Below are 18015 nucleotides of genomic sequence, written 5' to 3'. Positions count from 1 at the left end.
CTCAGTGATAGCATCCTTAAAGGCATAGAAACATAAACATACATAGATTCAGAATTTCTGACTCGATATATGGAGAACTGTCTGCATATGCGTAAGAAAATTAGTGCCAAAGGATCAGAAAATCAGCAAGGACTTAACAACTCACAGTTGCATTTTTCTCCATCTTCCATGGCTCAAAACCTCCACAATTCCTCAGTGGCAGTAAAGGACTTTTTCCAGAAGGTTTGTAGCCTAAAAATTAGGATGAGGGCAGCAAACGGATCATGTAATAAAATCGAATCATACTGAAACCACTCTCATTTATCTTATTTTCCTTTATATTTATAGTAACTTCAAGTCACAGCAATGATTAATGAAAACTTGATTAATACAGTCTAAAGCCAGTAATTTAAGTTACAGTTTTCTTAATTATTCTAAAACTGAAACTTCACATAAACTTCAAGGGTAAGCACATTTAAATTAAAAACTTCACTACTTTATCCAAGGTTCCTACTCTAACTTACAGAGATAAGTAAAGAAATGGAATTAAAATATCCAGAAGTTTTAATTTCAAAGGGAAAAAAACCCACCCACTTTATCAGTGATCTTTGCATTTCAACATCACTAGCCAAAAATTCAAACTATTTTTTCAGAATTGAAAGAAAACCTTTCATACTCTCATGTTTTAAGTGGTGCAGTAGCAGGCTTAAGCCCAGTATAAGTTACTGGTTTCTTAACCATGAAACTTGGTTTTAGAACTTTAATTATTATTATTAAGTAACAGATTTCTTTCTTTGAAAAATGAATAATGTTAATGGAAGATATAAGTTCAAATTTTCAACTCCATATCTAAAGAGAAATAAGAGCTTTTGAATGCCTTGCTTTCTAGGGTTCCCATCTGGCCCCTTCAAAGCATGTTCAAAAGGAAGGGTGCTTGGCTCTTTCCTACCAACTATAGTTACTAAAGAGCATCCAACAAGGAATGTTCTACTAGAGACTTGCACTAAGTACATGGTTCTTAATCTGCATGTCTTCCTAAACAGACAGGACTATCAAAGCATAGAAAGGAGAAACACAATGTAAAACAATTAAATATCCTAATGTGCTGAGCTGTCACAGCTGCAAAAACTTTGTGCAGTGATGGTGGCAATTCCATGAATTCAGGATTGGACAAACTTAAGTGACAAGAAAAAGTCTGAGAAAACAGCCAACCACTAGCTGCAGCAAAATGCTACTGGGAACTTGGTCTCAAGAGTCTTTCCTCCAGGTTCTTGCCATCAACAAAGCACAGAGTTTCTGACCAGGTCCTTTCAAGAGTCTGTACTCTCCCTGCTGACTGTAGGCCACACCTGTAGGGAAGCAGGCACTAAAGTGAAATAACCAATCCTGCCTGCACAGTTCTGGGAATAAAAGGCTGTTTTGCTCTGTCCTGGCACAGAATCTCTTGGCAACTGTTTCAAGTGGTTTTAAGAAAGAAGATTTAGGAGAACTCTTCAGAAGATGTATACATTTTTAAGGGCAAAGAGATGCGATGTATTTCACAGCTGTTTTTTATAGCCTCTATGTTTCTTGCACTTCCTGAAAATACTGTTAAATGACATGATGATAAAAATCACTCTACAAGCTCAGACTAGCATTGTAATTTGAAACTAAGCAAGAACCGGTGTCACTGATCTTAATTCAGGAAATCCATGTTCATAAACATCCATATTAATCAATAATTCTAAAAACATTAATTCCCAAAGCAGTGTTGCAAAGGAACAGAACGCAGTATGTATCAGTAAGTAATCAATTCCTGGTTTTCTCTATCGTGTATGTCAAATAAACTACGCGTTTATGTAAGGCTAAATGTCAGATTTGTTATGTGCAGTGACTACAGCTCCATTCCATTATGACTTCTCTGGTGGCAGAGACATGAAAGAGGTATCTGTCCTATATGTGAAATATTCTGGTCAACATGAAGTGCTATTCATTAAATCTAGGTAATTTCCTTAATCCAATCTAGCAAATGCCTCATAAACATCTGAATTGGCATAAACTACGAAGTTCTGACCCTCAGCAAGGTGGGCAAATAATTTTAGCAAGTTTTGTCAACAACCACCAACCAAGAAAATCTGCAGTCACCTTCTCTGACCACAAATAAAGAAAAACAAGTTACTTGCTAATAACATGGCTTAAACATAATGTGTCAAACCAGTAAGAATGCAGCCATTGCTGCACCAATAAAGTATCTGAGAACAACAGATACCAAGACAGAATGATTACTATTTGATTCTACCAAACAGAATTCTGCTAAAGAACCCAACCCAGAAAACCTTGCTAACCTATCATATGAGAGCTTGCAGTTTTGCTTCTATGTATGTGAACTAAAATTCCAGCCAACACTTTCAGGAACCAAAGAAATTCCTTGAGATTTTATGGGTAAATAAAGCACATGAAAAAATAAATTCTGGAGGGTTCACCAACGGAGCATACAATACCATTTGTCCAGGACCTCATCACTGTAGCTTCACTGAAGATATTTACTTTGGGGTCATTCACTGGCAATCTTGATAGCAATTCACAGTTCTCAAGATCTTTGGATTTACAGTCACTGTTGAGTATTAAAAAACAAGGATGTGTTTAACCAAATTAAAAAGGTACTGCCCTCATATACAGAATGCCTAAAAAGGAGGATTAAGCATATAAAACAGGAGCATTTCTTCAACAATTTATGCAACCCTTCAAAGCTTCCTATAAATTTAAATAGCTATCAGTCCCAACAACTGTATTTTCAATACTCTCATTGCCTGGTCCAATTTGATTATGATCTTTGCTGAGATTATTCTGTCCTAAAGCAGAACCACAGAGATGGCACCTGTGAACCACTTCTTTTTTTCCCCCCACTATGCTGACATGAAGACTGAGGTTATTTCTATCACCTCTGAGGAAGCATCTACTTTACAGGAGTCTGTTATGTAATATCTGCCAAAGGAGTAATTGACAAAGCTTCTGAAACTACACTTGAAGAGGCAAGCGTTTTCCTTCCTGAAAATCTGACTCTACTGGGCAGAAGATTTAGGTGATTTCAAAGGGAACTCCAATTAATGACTGCTCTGCCTTTAACTATTCCCAAATAAGTATATATAATCTACAGTCAGTCTGTTTAAGTTTTAATTAACAGCATCATTAGAAGTGGAGTTTGCTAAACAAGACCAGCAACTCTGTTTTCTTCGAGATGAAACTTTGCAACGGTAACACTTCGTGTAAAAGTGAAGAAAATAGTTTGACTCCAAAGGAAGGCCTTGTCCCTAACCACACAGAGTGCTGCAGTATCACTCATACAAACATATTTTATCCAGCATAATCTATTTATTCTATAGCATAAATAGTTCTTTATGCTACTAAGGTAAATTTAAACAAGTATTTTACCAGGAGGAGGAGCTTGGAGCTCTTTAGTGGATTAATGAAAAGATGCAGTCTTCTGCATTAACAGACTTCTGGCACACTCCAAGTCTGTCACAGAAATGTGACTAGTGTTGGGAAAAATAAGTAATATTCCCTTCTATGCCAGCTCAGGTTTCTTGACTATTGTGAAAATTACTCTGAAATGCACAATTTCTCTTGTAATTAATTAAGTATTCCATCAGTTTACTATACTTTTTCTACAAAACCTAATTTCACTTCATTTTTGGACTGCTGTTGAATGGAAGTTTCTTAATCTGACACTCAGTGTACAGTAAACACCATCAGCACAGCCTGAAGCCAGCAGAACAGTAAAGCTTAACTCCACATCACGTGTTTTTAAGCACCTTTTTCTACTGTGGTACAAATATCTGTCAGCCTGAATTTGAACGAGATCTTTCAATTCTTTCATAAGTTTATAAAGTCACAAGAGGCAGAAAACAGGAAGTTTCATTTATTTATTACTATTATTTGGTTTTGTTAAGTTCTGCCAAGTGCTGTTGTGGCTAGAAATGTATCTTATGCTTATACTCACATTGAGAAGCAAAGGTGAGACACTGTCATAAAGTGGATATATTTTGTCACCAGTCAGAGGACAAAATAATCTCTATTGTCCTGTCAGGCTATGACTATACTTGTCCTGTGCTTTGCACAGTGAAATTATATTACTTCACATATTTATTTTCTTCATCACATAGTCACAGTAACACAGAAAATCTGAATTAGATACTGATGCTGTTTTGGCAAAAAACATCATGTTTCATTGGTACAGTAACTGCCACAGGTTACATGAAGGACACATGATACACACCTTTCTCCAGCTTCACTCTTTTTTTCTTGTTCAACATCAGGCACTCCATCAGCAGGCTTGAACTGTGAAGATATTTAAAATGTATTTTCAGGTACAGCAAAGCACTACTAGGCTTGTCATGCTTCATTCTACAGACTTAAACTGTTAGTGATTGTTGGAAGATGTGAGAATATAGTCTTGACTGTAGAAACTGTAATTTGGATCTTTTTAAATGGACATACTACCATTATGCTCTGTGATCTTTAAAACAGTGATTTTTAATTGGAAAAAAAAGGTGATTTGATTGCCTTCACTTCTCTTTCCTCCCACAGATAATCCTATCCATTTTTAGGCCCACTGCCCAATTTTAACTGCACCTGACAAATGTGTCTAAACCCACAAAAGACTTTCCATCAAGATTAATGAAATTTAAAGCTGTACTGAGGAGAAATCTAAGGCTTTTTCTCAGCTATGCACCAGGGTGTATAGGTAAAAAAATCCCCAATGATACGGAGAAAAAAGACAGCACCTAACATATTTACGGGTACGAATCTGAAAGGACTGATATAGAACAGTCATGGAATCTTGGCTTTGTTTGGTCCATTATTCATGAAGTAATTCACGTTCTATCACAAATTTTGATAGCCAAAGAATTAGTGATAGATACACTCTCATCAGATTTCCAGACTTCATCTTACCAGTTCCCCAGACTTTTTTAGTATTTTGTCCATGGGTACTTTTTGCCCTTCTCACAGGACTGTTAACTGGAAAAGCCATCAAAAAGCACAATCCAAGTATCACCCCAAATGGTAGAGTACTTGCAGCAAGTGTTCTGCCATTGCATTCTCTCCCCAGGTCTGCACAGCTAGTTTCCCATCCACATACAGAACAGGTTTAGGGCCTTAGCATGTATTCTGTGGCTTAAGTTTGAGGTTTAGGTGAGGTTATTTGTACATATTTACTGTTTTCCAACACAGCACAGAAAAGCAAACATTAGGACACTGATTTTTAGGACACTGATTACAGAGAGGTGGCACTGCCCATGGCAGGGGGGGCTGGGACTAGATGATCTTCAAGGTCCATTCCAACCCCTTGATATGCTATGATACTATGATTTGATAAAGCCACACCACTATGAAGCAGCCCAATTGGGACTGACCTGGAAATACTGCGACAAGTACTGCACCTTCAGCAAACTGTACTATTTGACAGATCCTTTTACTCTAAGAGGTCAGGGAACAAAATAGCACTGTTAACTTTGTGAATCAGATGTAAGCAGCTCTAATTCCACTTCCTGAAGAAAATGTTTCTATTCTTTTAAATAATGATTTTGAAAGGGAAACTGATTCTCTACTGTTTGAGTAACTTATCAATTACTTACCAGCTTTAAATCATGTGAATGTTACAGTTTAACTTATCTGGTTAAAACCATTATCTACTCTTGAAGGAGTAGAAAACAGTAAATGCTATCAGCAGCTGTGTCTGAGTGGCAGAGATGTAAATTCTAATCCCTTATCAAAGAAGTAAACAGTATAAAACTTCAGCAAGTCTTAAAAGACCTAGACTTATTATCTAAAGGAAGGAGGATAGAGAGAGTAGAAAGGTCAGATAAAGCCAGTGAGCATGAAAATGGCTTAACATTCCCTCTGAACTGCCAGGAAGTCAGTATGTTAATGCTTTTGCCCAAGTAATGAGGCACAGAATGATTCCTCTCAGATTCCTGATAGCTGTGCAGCTCCCCAGCTTTCCAACACCACCCCATCCTTTGGATACTTTGTGGTGAGAGGCATTTATCAGCAACTTTTAAAACAAGGCATGTTATGTAAAAATGTCACATATGCACAGTAGTACTCTTAGGTGTTCACTGGAAAAATAATTTTCATACCACTGGTAGCACAGCATTACTGTAACAAACAATATAACAAGATCTTGTTTAATTTCAAATTTGAAGATGAGTAATTAGTAACAACCAAAAAAATCTGTTCTGTTAAGCAAAACTTGCATGGTCAAATAGCACAGTAGTCTATGAAATGCTAATATTCTTTTATTACAGGAAATTAATGCTGATAAAACAGCATTAGTAGTTAAAATTATCCAATACATGGGTTATAATTTCTTACACTATTTAATGAGAAAAAGTGTTTCTCACTACCTTTTCATTCATGTCAAAACTCTTTAAAAGTTCAGGCAGTTTTCTTGGTTGTTCATGTTGAAGAAAGTCCTCAGTAACAGCTCTTAAAGGCCTGCTTCCTCTGGAGGAGTTGTGGGGTTTAGTGTTGTCAGCTGAAAATGCATAAAAACATTGTTTCATGTGTTTCCCATGCTATAAAGAAAAAGCTTTTATTTCCTAAATATTACAAAGTCTTAATGCTAATGACATTTAAAAATTAACCCAGGACTTCCTAAATACTAAGTCTATATAGAAGAATATTTCATGTTTAACACATGAACCATTTCAAATAAATATGAAACTGAATCTGCAGTAAAATTCCATTCAAGTGTATATTCTGCAATAGTCTCTGCAGAACAACAGAACAGGCTTATTTATAGAATACTGAATTATTTTAGAAATAAATTCAGTTAAGCTTTGCTATTAAAACCCACCCAAGATACGTGTGGCAGTTTGCTAAGCAAAAAGACTTAAGACTTTGCTGACAAAGGGCATAAGTTAATTGCAAAGACATGATACAATCCTGATCTAAATACAGATAGCTCTGAGAAAAACTCCAAATTCCTGTAATATAGTAAACTCAGTGACAATTCAGTGTCAGGAAATTTCAGCACCTTTTGCAGATGCCACATAAAATGAACAAAACACCTGACTGCAACTTCCTGAGGTAGCTCTTTATGTACAACAGAAGAGCTCTGCACAGGAAAGAATTGGATCACATGAATGAATTTCAACAGCACTGCATTGTCCAGGTACAGGAAGAAAGAACCAGGTTATTATTGGAAAAGCTTTTATCTTACAGTCACTGGTCTCTGCATGATCACCAGTACAAGACACATCTGGTTAAAGACTATGTACATAAGATTTCCACTTGAAAGGTGAAGAGGATTGATGTCATCCAAATACTTCAACTGTCGTATTTTTTGCCCCTCCTAGACAACGAAGCCACTGAGGCAAGCAGCCATGATTTCACTCCATAACACAGGACACCAAAGCAGTAATATGTATTTCTAAATAAATACATAAATACTCAGTAAATAACTAAACCAGGCACATTTCTTTTGTTCTGTGCAGGTCTTTTAAAAAAAGTCATGTACGTAAGTTACCATGTGCATATTGATCTAAAAGTGTGGTGTGATCCTGAGTCTCTCAGATCTGGGAAGGACTTACTGAAACCTTTGCCTTTACTTGAAGCACCACAAAAAGAACCAAAGACTTTTAGCCTCAAACCTTGCTAGGACATGAAGCAAAACAACAAAGAAAATGCAGAAGTTACAAAACAGTACAGGACTTGCTCCCAGGTTTGGTTTCAATCACCTCAGTATTGCAGATGTCATGGCACAGGCCCCTCCAGCTCTTGACATCACCAGAGGCCTAAATGCACTTTCTCCCTACTCCTCCTCAGGGAACTTGGGTCTGTTTGTGTCTGAGCTCTTAAACCCTCATTACCTTTTTATTTTGCCTTCAGATCCCTGAAGCCTGAAACCTCCTCTCCCTCAAACAGTCACTAGTCACTCCTTTCTCTCCAGGAGGTTACATCTGCCCAAACTACTCTTTCTACATGAACATAACACATCAGTGTGGAAAAACAGCACAAGAGGTACTGTCACAAACACCTTTTAAGCCTGCAGCAAAAATCAACACAATGTCAGATGAATAGCAAGCTGACAAACTAATACAAGAAAGGGAAAACACCCTGAACCTTCAGAACCAGTCTCAGCACTCTGTGTTCTCCACTCCACCAGTAATGGGCTTCTGTTCAAAGTCAAAATCCTGTTTCTTCAAACTATCTATGACAAACTTCCACATCAGATACACCTTGCACAGTAGGTCTGGTATGCAAGCTCTACAAAACAAAACAGATCACATTCATATGCTGCCTAGTTGGACTGTTCTGCTTAACACAGGAAGAAAACAAAACTATATTAAGTCAGAAGTAACCTCTCTCTCTCCAAAAAAGAAAAAGCATCCTTTAAAACAAAACAGTGTCTCAGAGGACAGGGCACAGCACCCACAAAAAACAAACATGAAACGACAACCCAGGAAAAAAACCCCTATTACAAAATCCTGTGTGCTGATGAACACAACAGAACAACCAACTGAGAGTCAGACTCCAAAGCAGTATCACAGTACTCAGTGTGTTACTATGATCTTACTTCAAGCAAGGAATTCTGTGAGTATCAGAGAGATGTCAAAAAACACCCAAAACCAAAACCAAGCAAAAACTCACCCAACCCTCCAGTACTACCAACAGACAGGAACTACAGAGAAGCAGACGTTCCTTGTAAGATTCATGTTTGTACAATTTCAAAAGATGTTAACTCTATATGGACTAGGAAATAAATTGCTGGTACAGTAAAAAGATACCACAGGAAACAGACAAGTTCTCATTTTATGCAGAAAGCCTAGTTTTGCCACGAAACATCTTTGTGGTTACTTTCTTCTCTTGATTACATATTAAAGAAAATCCCAAAACTCTTACCTTTTAGCAGCAAATCACAGGAGTTTCCAGTATTATTTGACATTCCAGATTCTTGTATGTGCCTGTTTTGAGCAAAAAATGTATTTAAGATTTCCATCTAGCACAAAACCAAAATTAATCTACCAGTTACATCTAGTTCTCAGTAATACTGTTAGCTATGAACAGAATCCTTATATATACAACACAGTGTTCTTAGACTGTTCTTAGCCTTCTCATGTCCATCCTTACAGGTCTAAGTAAATATACCCAAACACATTAAGCAAACCCAAGACATTTCAAATCTCAAAATTTTCAGTAAATTCTCACTCTATTATTTATTCTCTACTTAAAATACTGAGAAATTTTCTCTGTGTGACAAATTATGGAAATACTGTGCTAATGAGCCAATTTATCAGTTTCTACAAAATGTGATTTGTAGTAATTTTATATTCAAGACCATTTGCATAACAATGAATCTCAGAGTAATCAAAACATTTGTTCATAGAAAGATACTTCACCTATTTCCAAGACAAATTGGTAAAAAGCAACTTTTTCTCCTTCGAAAAACTCACATGGGACAAATAAATAGTAAAATATAAACAGAATAAATAAAACATCATCATCATCACCACAGAGTTTTGGAAGCTGGTACCTGGTGAATGACACCAAGTATAATGACAGCAAGCTACAAAGGCATCCACTGAACCTACTAGTTCTGTGGGGTGAGATGACATACAGGATGCCTCTTAGATGTGTAGATTCCACACATGAGAGGAAATAAATACATCAGATGATTGATTCAAAAACCTCCACTGTTGGAATTCACTTAGGGGTAAGTAGGCAATTGAAAGAGGCAAACAAGTACATGTGAAAACTGAGTTTCATTGTCCCATTCAGGCTGCAGGCCACAATCTTTTCCTGACGACTGGCAACTTCCTAATGCCTGGAAGTGACCAGCTCTCACCCTTCTTGTAAAATGCAACCACTAGAGGAATAACCAGTCCTACTATCCTAAAGGTCAGAGCATGCTAACTGAATCAAACCATACAAGAGATATACACACAGAGCCTCTTCTGAATCTTCCTGAATAAAGAGACAAGACCTGTTTGTTCTACTTACACCTACTTGTTCAGAGACACCTGTTCTGGGTACGTGCACAAACACAATTACAGGACTTCAGAAATTTTAAGTCAGAGCTGTGTAGCAATGTCATGTGCTTCACTGATTGTTGGGCTCTTTGTTAGCTTGCTTAAAAATAAAACAGAACAAACCCAAAATCAATCCAAGCCAGAACAAGCCCTATTTGAATTTGGGACCTCAGTCACTGTTGTGGCCTGTATGCTCTGCTTTTGAAGGAAAAGTGCTGTCATTATCTGAAAGCTAAAAATTATTACCCTTGAATTTTCATAACTAAATACACCCCTCTAGTTTTTAAGGTCACAAACAATCAAAAATGAAAAGTGCCATTGGCTAAACATGTTTTGGTGTTTACAGTCAAAGCCCAAGTGAAATGGATCCACTCTAACAGTAACACATCCACAGTGGCTAATAGTTGTCACTGAACACTTGTCAATTACACAGTTTGAGTGCTTTGGTTTCTCCATTAACCTTGAGTAACAAGTATTGCTTCATTCTAGCAATTGGCATTCTGACAAGCTGCTGGATGTCAGATTTTTGCTGTTGGAAGAACACTGCAAATTACGACACAGGTTGTTTCCTTCACAGTCACAATTTAAATGCTATTAAACTGATAAGTTAACACTCAACACGTTTTAAAAAACTTTTTAACAACTCAGCTATACTTTCAAAGTGAGTTGCTGCTAGCAGAAATACAGTTCGTGTTGGTCTATACCAATGCCAGACTAAAACATCAGCACATAAGTACTAAAACATCAGTAACATACTGAGGTCCATCCCCATGCATACGTGTACTAAATAGCTTTAGCAAAGATCCAGATTCTTTCTGCCATCATTTGCTCTTAAAAACCTGCAGGGAAATCCTAACAAAGCTATGTATTGATACAGCTAAAGAAAACACTCAGCAACAATCATCATTTATAGCTTCTATATGAAAGTGCTTGCATTAATCTTCCACCTAAAATCACCTAGATTATATTTATTTAGAGACTAACAGCTAAAAACTAAATGCTGAATAAAACATGCATATGAACTAATATTTATACAAGTCAGTATAGTTCTGGCTCACTCTTCTACATGGACAGACTGAAGTGGTGTTACAAACTAATATTGCAATGATGCAAAACTGGGGAGGCATAAAAGAAGCCAAACAAGAATAGTTTAGAATAGATCTAAAGCAAAAAAAAAAAGGCATGAACAGAAACATTATTTTATCTTAAGATAAGCAGCACGATGTGAGTGTAACTAATAGTATAATAATGTTTTTTTATGGTTGGCCAAACAAAGTTGAAGTCTCAGCTGCATTCATTAAGTGTCAACAAAATAAAAAAAAACCCAGTATGAACTGGCCATGATCTGGTATGATCCAGTGATATCACAAGCTACCTGACAAAACTGTGGTAAGGTCTATTGCCTTATTTTAGTAGTCTCATATTCAGCTCATTAATATGTTCCTGACTGTTTACCAACTATGATTAGTAACCATCTAACTATCTTTGCATCAAACTACAGAAGGCACAGAGAAAAATAAGACCATTTTGCCTGCTTCTTTAGTAAATTAAAGGGAAATTCTAAGAAACAAGAACTATGTATTTTTTTTCCTTGGCAAATGGGAAACAATTTCAGCAGATATCAGGAAGAAAGTAGATGAAAAATGAACAAGTTCCTATTTCCACCTAGTGATCTCTGATGTTACTCTAAGTCAGCATAACTACTAATTAAAGGGAGTATTTGTCCTCCCCTACTAAGTACTTACAAGATCCAGTAACTTTTCAGTCCCTATTTACAGAAATACCAAACTTTATTACCATAACCAACACATGAGTGTAAAGGGCTCAGAAGTTTTGGTCTTCCACTCTGTGCAACAGCTGTCTGGACAGTCAGCTGGAAATCACCTCTGAACAGCCACTATTACCCTCGGGTAATACACAGCAAATACTCATTGTATTACACAGTGTATATGAGATACCATACACACTGTACCCAAAATGAATACTCACTCTAACAGATTTACTATGATACAGCCTAGCTGCTTCTCCAGAAGCTGGATGTTCCTACTACAGACCTGCCCTGTTCTTCAGAGGCTTGTTTTAGCTGAAACTTTATGCTATTAACATCTGAAAGTTTTATATTCTCATGCCCAAAAAACCATTCAGCACCTCAAATAAGATTCCTTTCCTCTTTTGCATGTGGGTTTAATGAAAAGGAAAGGATGAGAAGAGAATGAAAAAAAAATAAATCAACAAATGCAGTTATAAGGTGGCACAATAAATAAAACTATTTAAAATATGAATAACAAAGCCATACAGAAAGAGCACACGACGACAATTAAAACACCCATCCCAATTATAAAAACTAATCTTCAGAGGAAAACCTTTTATTATTTCTATCTAAGCTTTATGTTTTTCTCTGTAAGATGATAAATTTAATCTTAAAACTTTCACCAAACACAAGCATCAAAGTTAAGAGAGGAAACAACTAGGAGTTAATCTATTCCCTGAAGAACTACTACCTCGTTTACTAAAGTTTGTTTCTACTTTAAAATTCTCTTCCACCTTCAGTGATTTTTATTATCATCTTAAAACCCAGAAAACCTTTAATACCTGACGATTTACACCAGGAACTTGCTGCATGAAGATGCATGATCATAAACATCTGTATGTTAGCCAAATCACACATCTGAAAACTATTCACACATCTGGGGATAGGAGAAAAACAGGGAAGAAGAATGGCAGAATGGAATATTACTATAGATAAAACCATTTACTCTTGCAGATCCTGCAAAAGAATAAGCTACACTTAGAAAGTAAAAACATTTCTAAGCATTATACCACTTTACAACCAGGAAACCTGGCCTCAAAGGGATACATGCTATCTCAATCAGGTCAGATTGTGACTCTTAATTATCTGTGTTTATACTTCATATTTTACTTCACTTGGTCTAAACCAGTGCTTTAGGAGTACATTTTCCTTTGATTCAGAGTTTATCCCAGCTCTTACGAAGAACAAATTAATCCATCTGCATTCAGAAAACTGTCATAATTCAATTAAATTTTGACACTTAAAATCAACCCAGGAATTAGTGAAATTCTGTAAGGAAGCCTGACCAGTACAACCAAAGTATACTGGCATGAGGAAAAGGTACTTAGGATTATTGTAGCAAAAAAGAATGATATGCATACCTAAAACCATTATCTCCTGAATAACTCTCTTCTGAGGTAACAGGACACTCAGGTGTAATATCCCGCTCTGTGCCTTTAATGCTGTTGGAGGCCTTCACAGGACATTTTTTGCAGCGTGCAAGTGCAAGCTCCCCTTCATCACTGGTTCCAAAAAGGTCAGGGTCATCCTGAATCACATCAATGACAAGAACATCTTGTTTGTAAGCTTCAAGAATATCAGGTAAATTCTGACTTTTCTGTTGTGAAAGACTCCCTCTTGATTTGCTATCATCATTTATTTCTAATTCAACAAGGTGGTCGACTGAGTTCCAAGAACGATCAGGGAAATTAGACTTTGGCACACATTCAGTACCACAGCAATCAGGCACAGATGACTTTGGTGGTCCATCAAGAAGAGGAGAGGGACAGGAAGAAAAAAATGGTGGTCCATCAAGAAGAGGAGAGGGATAGGAAGAAAAACTTCCAGGAAACACAAACATCTCATTTGAAAGGTTGTCAGAGCCATTATGCTGTAAGTCCTTAACATCAATCTCATCTGCTCTTTTCTTTATGGAAGCTTCACCCATGACAGGAAGAGGTTGCTGCTCAGAATTTACCAAAGTAGTCTCTACACCTGTCTTCTGCCTTCTTGAAACATCAGTGCTCTCAAGAAGCTCTAGTGGGCTACAGGCTTTTCTTTTAAATGAATGGGCAGATTCCATTTTCCTGGACTCAGTTTTGTTTCTGCATAAAGGAATTTTGAATTTTGTCAGGTTTCCAGGGTTTAATACTTTCATTGGCTTTAAATCAGAAAATGTCTGCTTCACTACTGATACTTTTGGACTGAAATCTATTCTGTTTGTGTCACCTGTAGATGTAGCACTCTGGACTGCCACAGACAGGTTTCTTTTTCTTACATCTCCTTCATTTTTATCCTCTTGTTTTGCTGAACCATTCTCGACTGTCACAGGCAAGTTTCTTCTTGCTACATCTCCTTCACTTTTATCTTTCTGTTTTGCTATAGCTTCCAGAACATGGTTAAAAGTCACAGCACTCGTATCTGTATTAACTGGTGGTTCCCCATTTCCATTGCTCATTCTCAAAGCCTCATAAATAACCACAGAAGAGCACTCTGGTGTTTCGAGTGAAGTCTGACATTCAATATTTGAATTCACTTTTTCAGGTGTAGATTCTTTTGTAATTTCTGATGATGACATATGCAAATCCAACTGCCTCAGATTCTCAGTCACAGCACTATTTCCTACAACTTTTAGACTGCTTATATCAGAGGAATTATCAAAGGCAGCCTTTAAAAGTCTTTTTCCTTCTGACATGGATCCATGATTTTTATGAACCCATTCAGAAGCCCTGGCACAAGATTCAAGAGGCCAAACTCTTTTGCCAGCCATGGGCACTGCTCTTTGACAGGTAAACTGCCACGATTTCCGACTAACGTTGTTCAATGTTCTCCCTGGCTTGCTTTTGTTACAGGCAGAAATATCATGGACCTGAGCTAGCACCCTCAGGCTATCTGAGGCAGCCAAATGATGTGCCACACTGCTTGAACCTTCTCCTTCTGCTATTACAGAGACCTCAGAACTCTTCTTTGAGCCATTTTCAAATGCAAGTAATTTGGTACTATTCTTTCTCCAGGCTGATACATTTTGTGCTTCACAAGTATTTTCTCCTATATGAAGACGTGATGTAAGATCACATACAGCTGAGAGAGTACAGTTTAGTTCTGAAACTGCAAAGGAGCTTGACAAGGCAGTTGCTGCATCTGTTTGTAACTCACTGCATTCATCAGTGCAAGTATTCTGCACTGCTGATTTCTCTGCGATTTTCACCTTTTTTCTAGGCTTCCCATCAGTGTTGCATTTTTTTCCCCTTAAACACTTATTGTTTTCACTCTGACAGCCTGAAAAACAGCCTTCTCTATGTTCAATTTTTTCTTCATTAGACAATAAACCACCTTTTATGGCTGATTTCTCATTCTGCATTCTACTAGTGCTGCAAATTTTATCACTATGCTCTTCAGTACCATCAGGAAAAATATAATTTCTTTTATCCTGGGCTACATGGAAGAATCCATCTAATTTGTAACTGCTGGTAGTTGCACTAGCTGAAGACTTCCCTAATGCATTTATGCAACTACTACAGTCTTCTGATCTCACAAATGGATTCTGTTCTCTTGCACAGAGCAAGCCATTACAGTGGTTTAGGGCATTTCTGCAGTGTTCAGCATCACATTCTGCAGATGTATTCACCACTTTTTCAACTGCAGTCACACTACAACTTTGCAAGTGCTTGATTTGACCAGTTCTGGGTTTCCTTTTTTTATACTGCACACCAGACTTTTTTGTCACAGCACGACATGGAAAGCTCTTGCTTTGAGTCCCACCCAAAGTAGCAACCATAGGAGATTGAGAGTAGTGAGGTTCCTTTTCCTCCGAATCTTCTGATCTGTTTTGCTTTGTCTCAAGCTTCTTCACAGCCTGTGTACCAGAGTCTTGCTCAACTGCTTTCAATTGTTCCTTTGCTGATTAAAAAGCAAAGAAGTGTCATTAAAAAAAACACTAAGAGAAAAAGAGTATCCTACTGCAGTATTATATAGAGAACAAAAAAACCCCAACCCATTCAAGGCTACTAACGAACATGACGCTGTCTAAGGCTAAAAATATTCCTGTTAGGTTTTACCGTTTTTTCTTTATATGAGCACTACTGGCAGACTTACAGAAATGAAACATGTATTACCTTCAGAAACAAATGTGAAGATGAACAGAACCTTAAGGTGTCATAAGGACACTGGAAGTTGTGTATTTGCTGTACGTTCCATAGAGGTGGAAACCAAATTAGAGCAGGTCTGGCAGGAAAACACAGGTGCTATTTGCACACTTCGCCTTTAAACCTTTTGTTTACACAGTAGATTTTCTGCAATAGGAAAGCTTATCCATAAAAACATGTACCAGATACACAGTCAAACCAAATGCATCAGAATTATCAAGAAGATTCTGGAAAACTGCAAGACTTGAATTTTTAAAGACCACTGCTTTTTATTTAAAAGCAAATATAGACTATGTAAAAAACTGTACATCTGAAAATTTAAGACTGGAGAATGGACTCAAGAATCTACTAGCAGAATGTTGTGCTTTTAGATCTTTCTTTTTTAAACTTCAGTTTTCCAGAATATGCTTTCTAGATAAAGCATCTTAGTAATCTACAGTAAGTATTTGCCACTTGAATATACTCGCTTTGAAAGTCAAAATATTGTCTTTTAGACAACTGTCCTGAAAAAAACACTTTCCTTCTTTCAAAATTGTTCCAGTTTAATACAACAGTCTCTTAAAACATCAATATACAATCTTTGTTTCTCCATCTTTTAGGATTTTGCAGAAAATAGCAATTAAAAAGCAAAAAGTTCTGAAAAAAATCCCCAGCATCCTATAAAGGCAGGCACAAAAACAAAGCAGCATGATACATATTCAGGAATAAACAGGTAATATACAGATGAATGAAGAACTGACTATCTTTCCTTTTGGCTTTGCTGAAACTCCTGGCTCTTTTCCTGCTTCTGCCTGACTTTCTCTGCATAACTGGCCAGACTGCTCTTAAGGGAAAAAAACTGCAACACTTCTTACTCAGGGCCTATTGCTGCTGATACCCTTTCCTCCCTCCCTCCTCCCCACCGAAAGGGTAACTGGTCTCCCCTCCTTTGTGTTAAAGACTGCTATTCTCCTTCAAGAAAACCCTTTCCTCTTCCTTTCAAAAACCTGTTTACTTCCAAGACTGGCATTCACAGTGCTGTAAAGCAGACACTAGCTGTTATCCCTACACTTCTTGAACTAAGCTAGCAGCCAGCTCTTAAAGGGGCCTCATGGCAGCACTAGGCCCTTGTCCTGGGAGCCCAAATTCTGCACCTGTGCTTCTACAATGGGGCTCAGCAAGCACTTACCACTTTTCTCCAGGCTGTCTGCTCCTTTCCAAGGGCTTGAGCTCTGCTGCTCTTCTTTCATGCAACACCTGCGTGTCTTTCTTCTGGTTGCTGGTTGTTCTTGCCCACTTAGACCCTGTAGCTGCTGTGACACCACCGCATTTTTGTTCCTCTTTCTTGTACTCACATCTCCTTTGCTGGACTCTGGACACTGTGTATGCACCTCTGGTAAAGCAGAACTACCTCTCTTTCCGGGACTGCATAGCTTTGGTTTCTTCAACGCAGTCCTGCCTTTCTTGCTCAAGCATCTCTTTTCTTCCTCCTGTGTCCCTAGCTTTCTTGATCCACCTAAAGGACACCCATCCAACTTCTCTGGTGTATCAACCTCTTCCTGAGGTTTTGGTTTAGACATGGACTCCTGAGTCCCCAGATTCTTCTCAGGATCTGGGATTTGTGTATTCTCTATCATTACAGAGGCAGTGTATTCCATTTCAATATTACATGTGACCTTTCCAGGCTGCAGCACTTCCAGTTCTGGAGAACAGGGAACACCATGCCTCGCTGCGCTCTCAACTTCCTCCTCCGAGGATGGGATTTGTAATTTTATTTCCACATGGCCTTCTTTGTCTGAGCTCCCCAAACCCTCCTGAGAACCCGAGAGGTTCGGGTCTTCAGAACCAAGTTCTTTCCTTTTAATCCCTGCTGCAAATATATTTTGTGAAGTAGCTCCTGAGCAAACCAGCTGTTGACCCGGCCCCGTCCCTCTCCTTACAGTCTCTTCCCAGCAGCCTGCTGCAGCTCTGGCTGCTGCTCGCCTGTCTTCACACACAGCAGCGCCTGGAACTGGAGGAGCTGCACCCTTTCTCCCTCGGGCAGCTCTCCTGCGCTGCACCCCCTTGGGTTTTCTGCCTGGCAACTTCTGGCTTCTCTCACCTCGCCCCT

The 18015-nt window shown here is 37.9% G+C and overlaps 1 protein-coding gene across 1 annotated transcript in view; it reads right to left on the bottom strand.

Moving 5' to 3' along the window:
* The window catches only part of TOPAZ1 (testis and ovary specific PAZ domain containing 1), a gene marked incomplete at its 5' end in the record, with an annotated part of 36803 nt that extends 19028 nt beyond the window's left edge, over nt 1-17775 (bottom strand). Inside the window, 4 exons of the mRNA XM_009071524.1 lie at nt 146-231; nt 2460-2572; nt 13164-15681; nt 17095-17775. Of these exons, the coding sequence (XP_009069772.1) occupies nt 146-231; nt 2460-2572; nt 13164-15681; nt 17095-17775 (3398 nt within the window). The remainder of the gene's footprint in view (nt 1-145; nt 232-2459; nt 2573-13163; nt 15682-17094) is intronic.
* Nucleotides 17776-18015: the final 240 nt, after the last annotated feature.

This window comes from Acanthisitta chloris, unplaced genomic scaffold, assembly GCF_000695815.1.
Source record: "Acanthisitta chloris isolate BGI_N310 unplaced genomic scaffold, ASM69581v1 scaffold34803, whole genome shotgun sequence".
NCBI classification, from domain to species: Eukaryota; Metazoa; Chordata; class Aves; order Passeriformes; family Acanthisittidae; genus Acanthisitta; species Acanthisitta chloris.
This window is presented reverse-complemented; position numbering and strand designations above follow the sequence as displayed.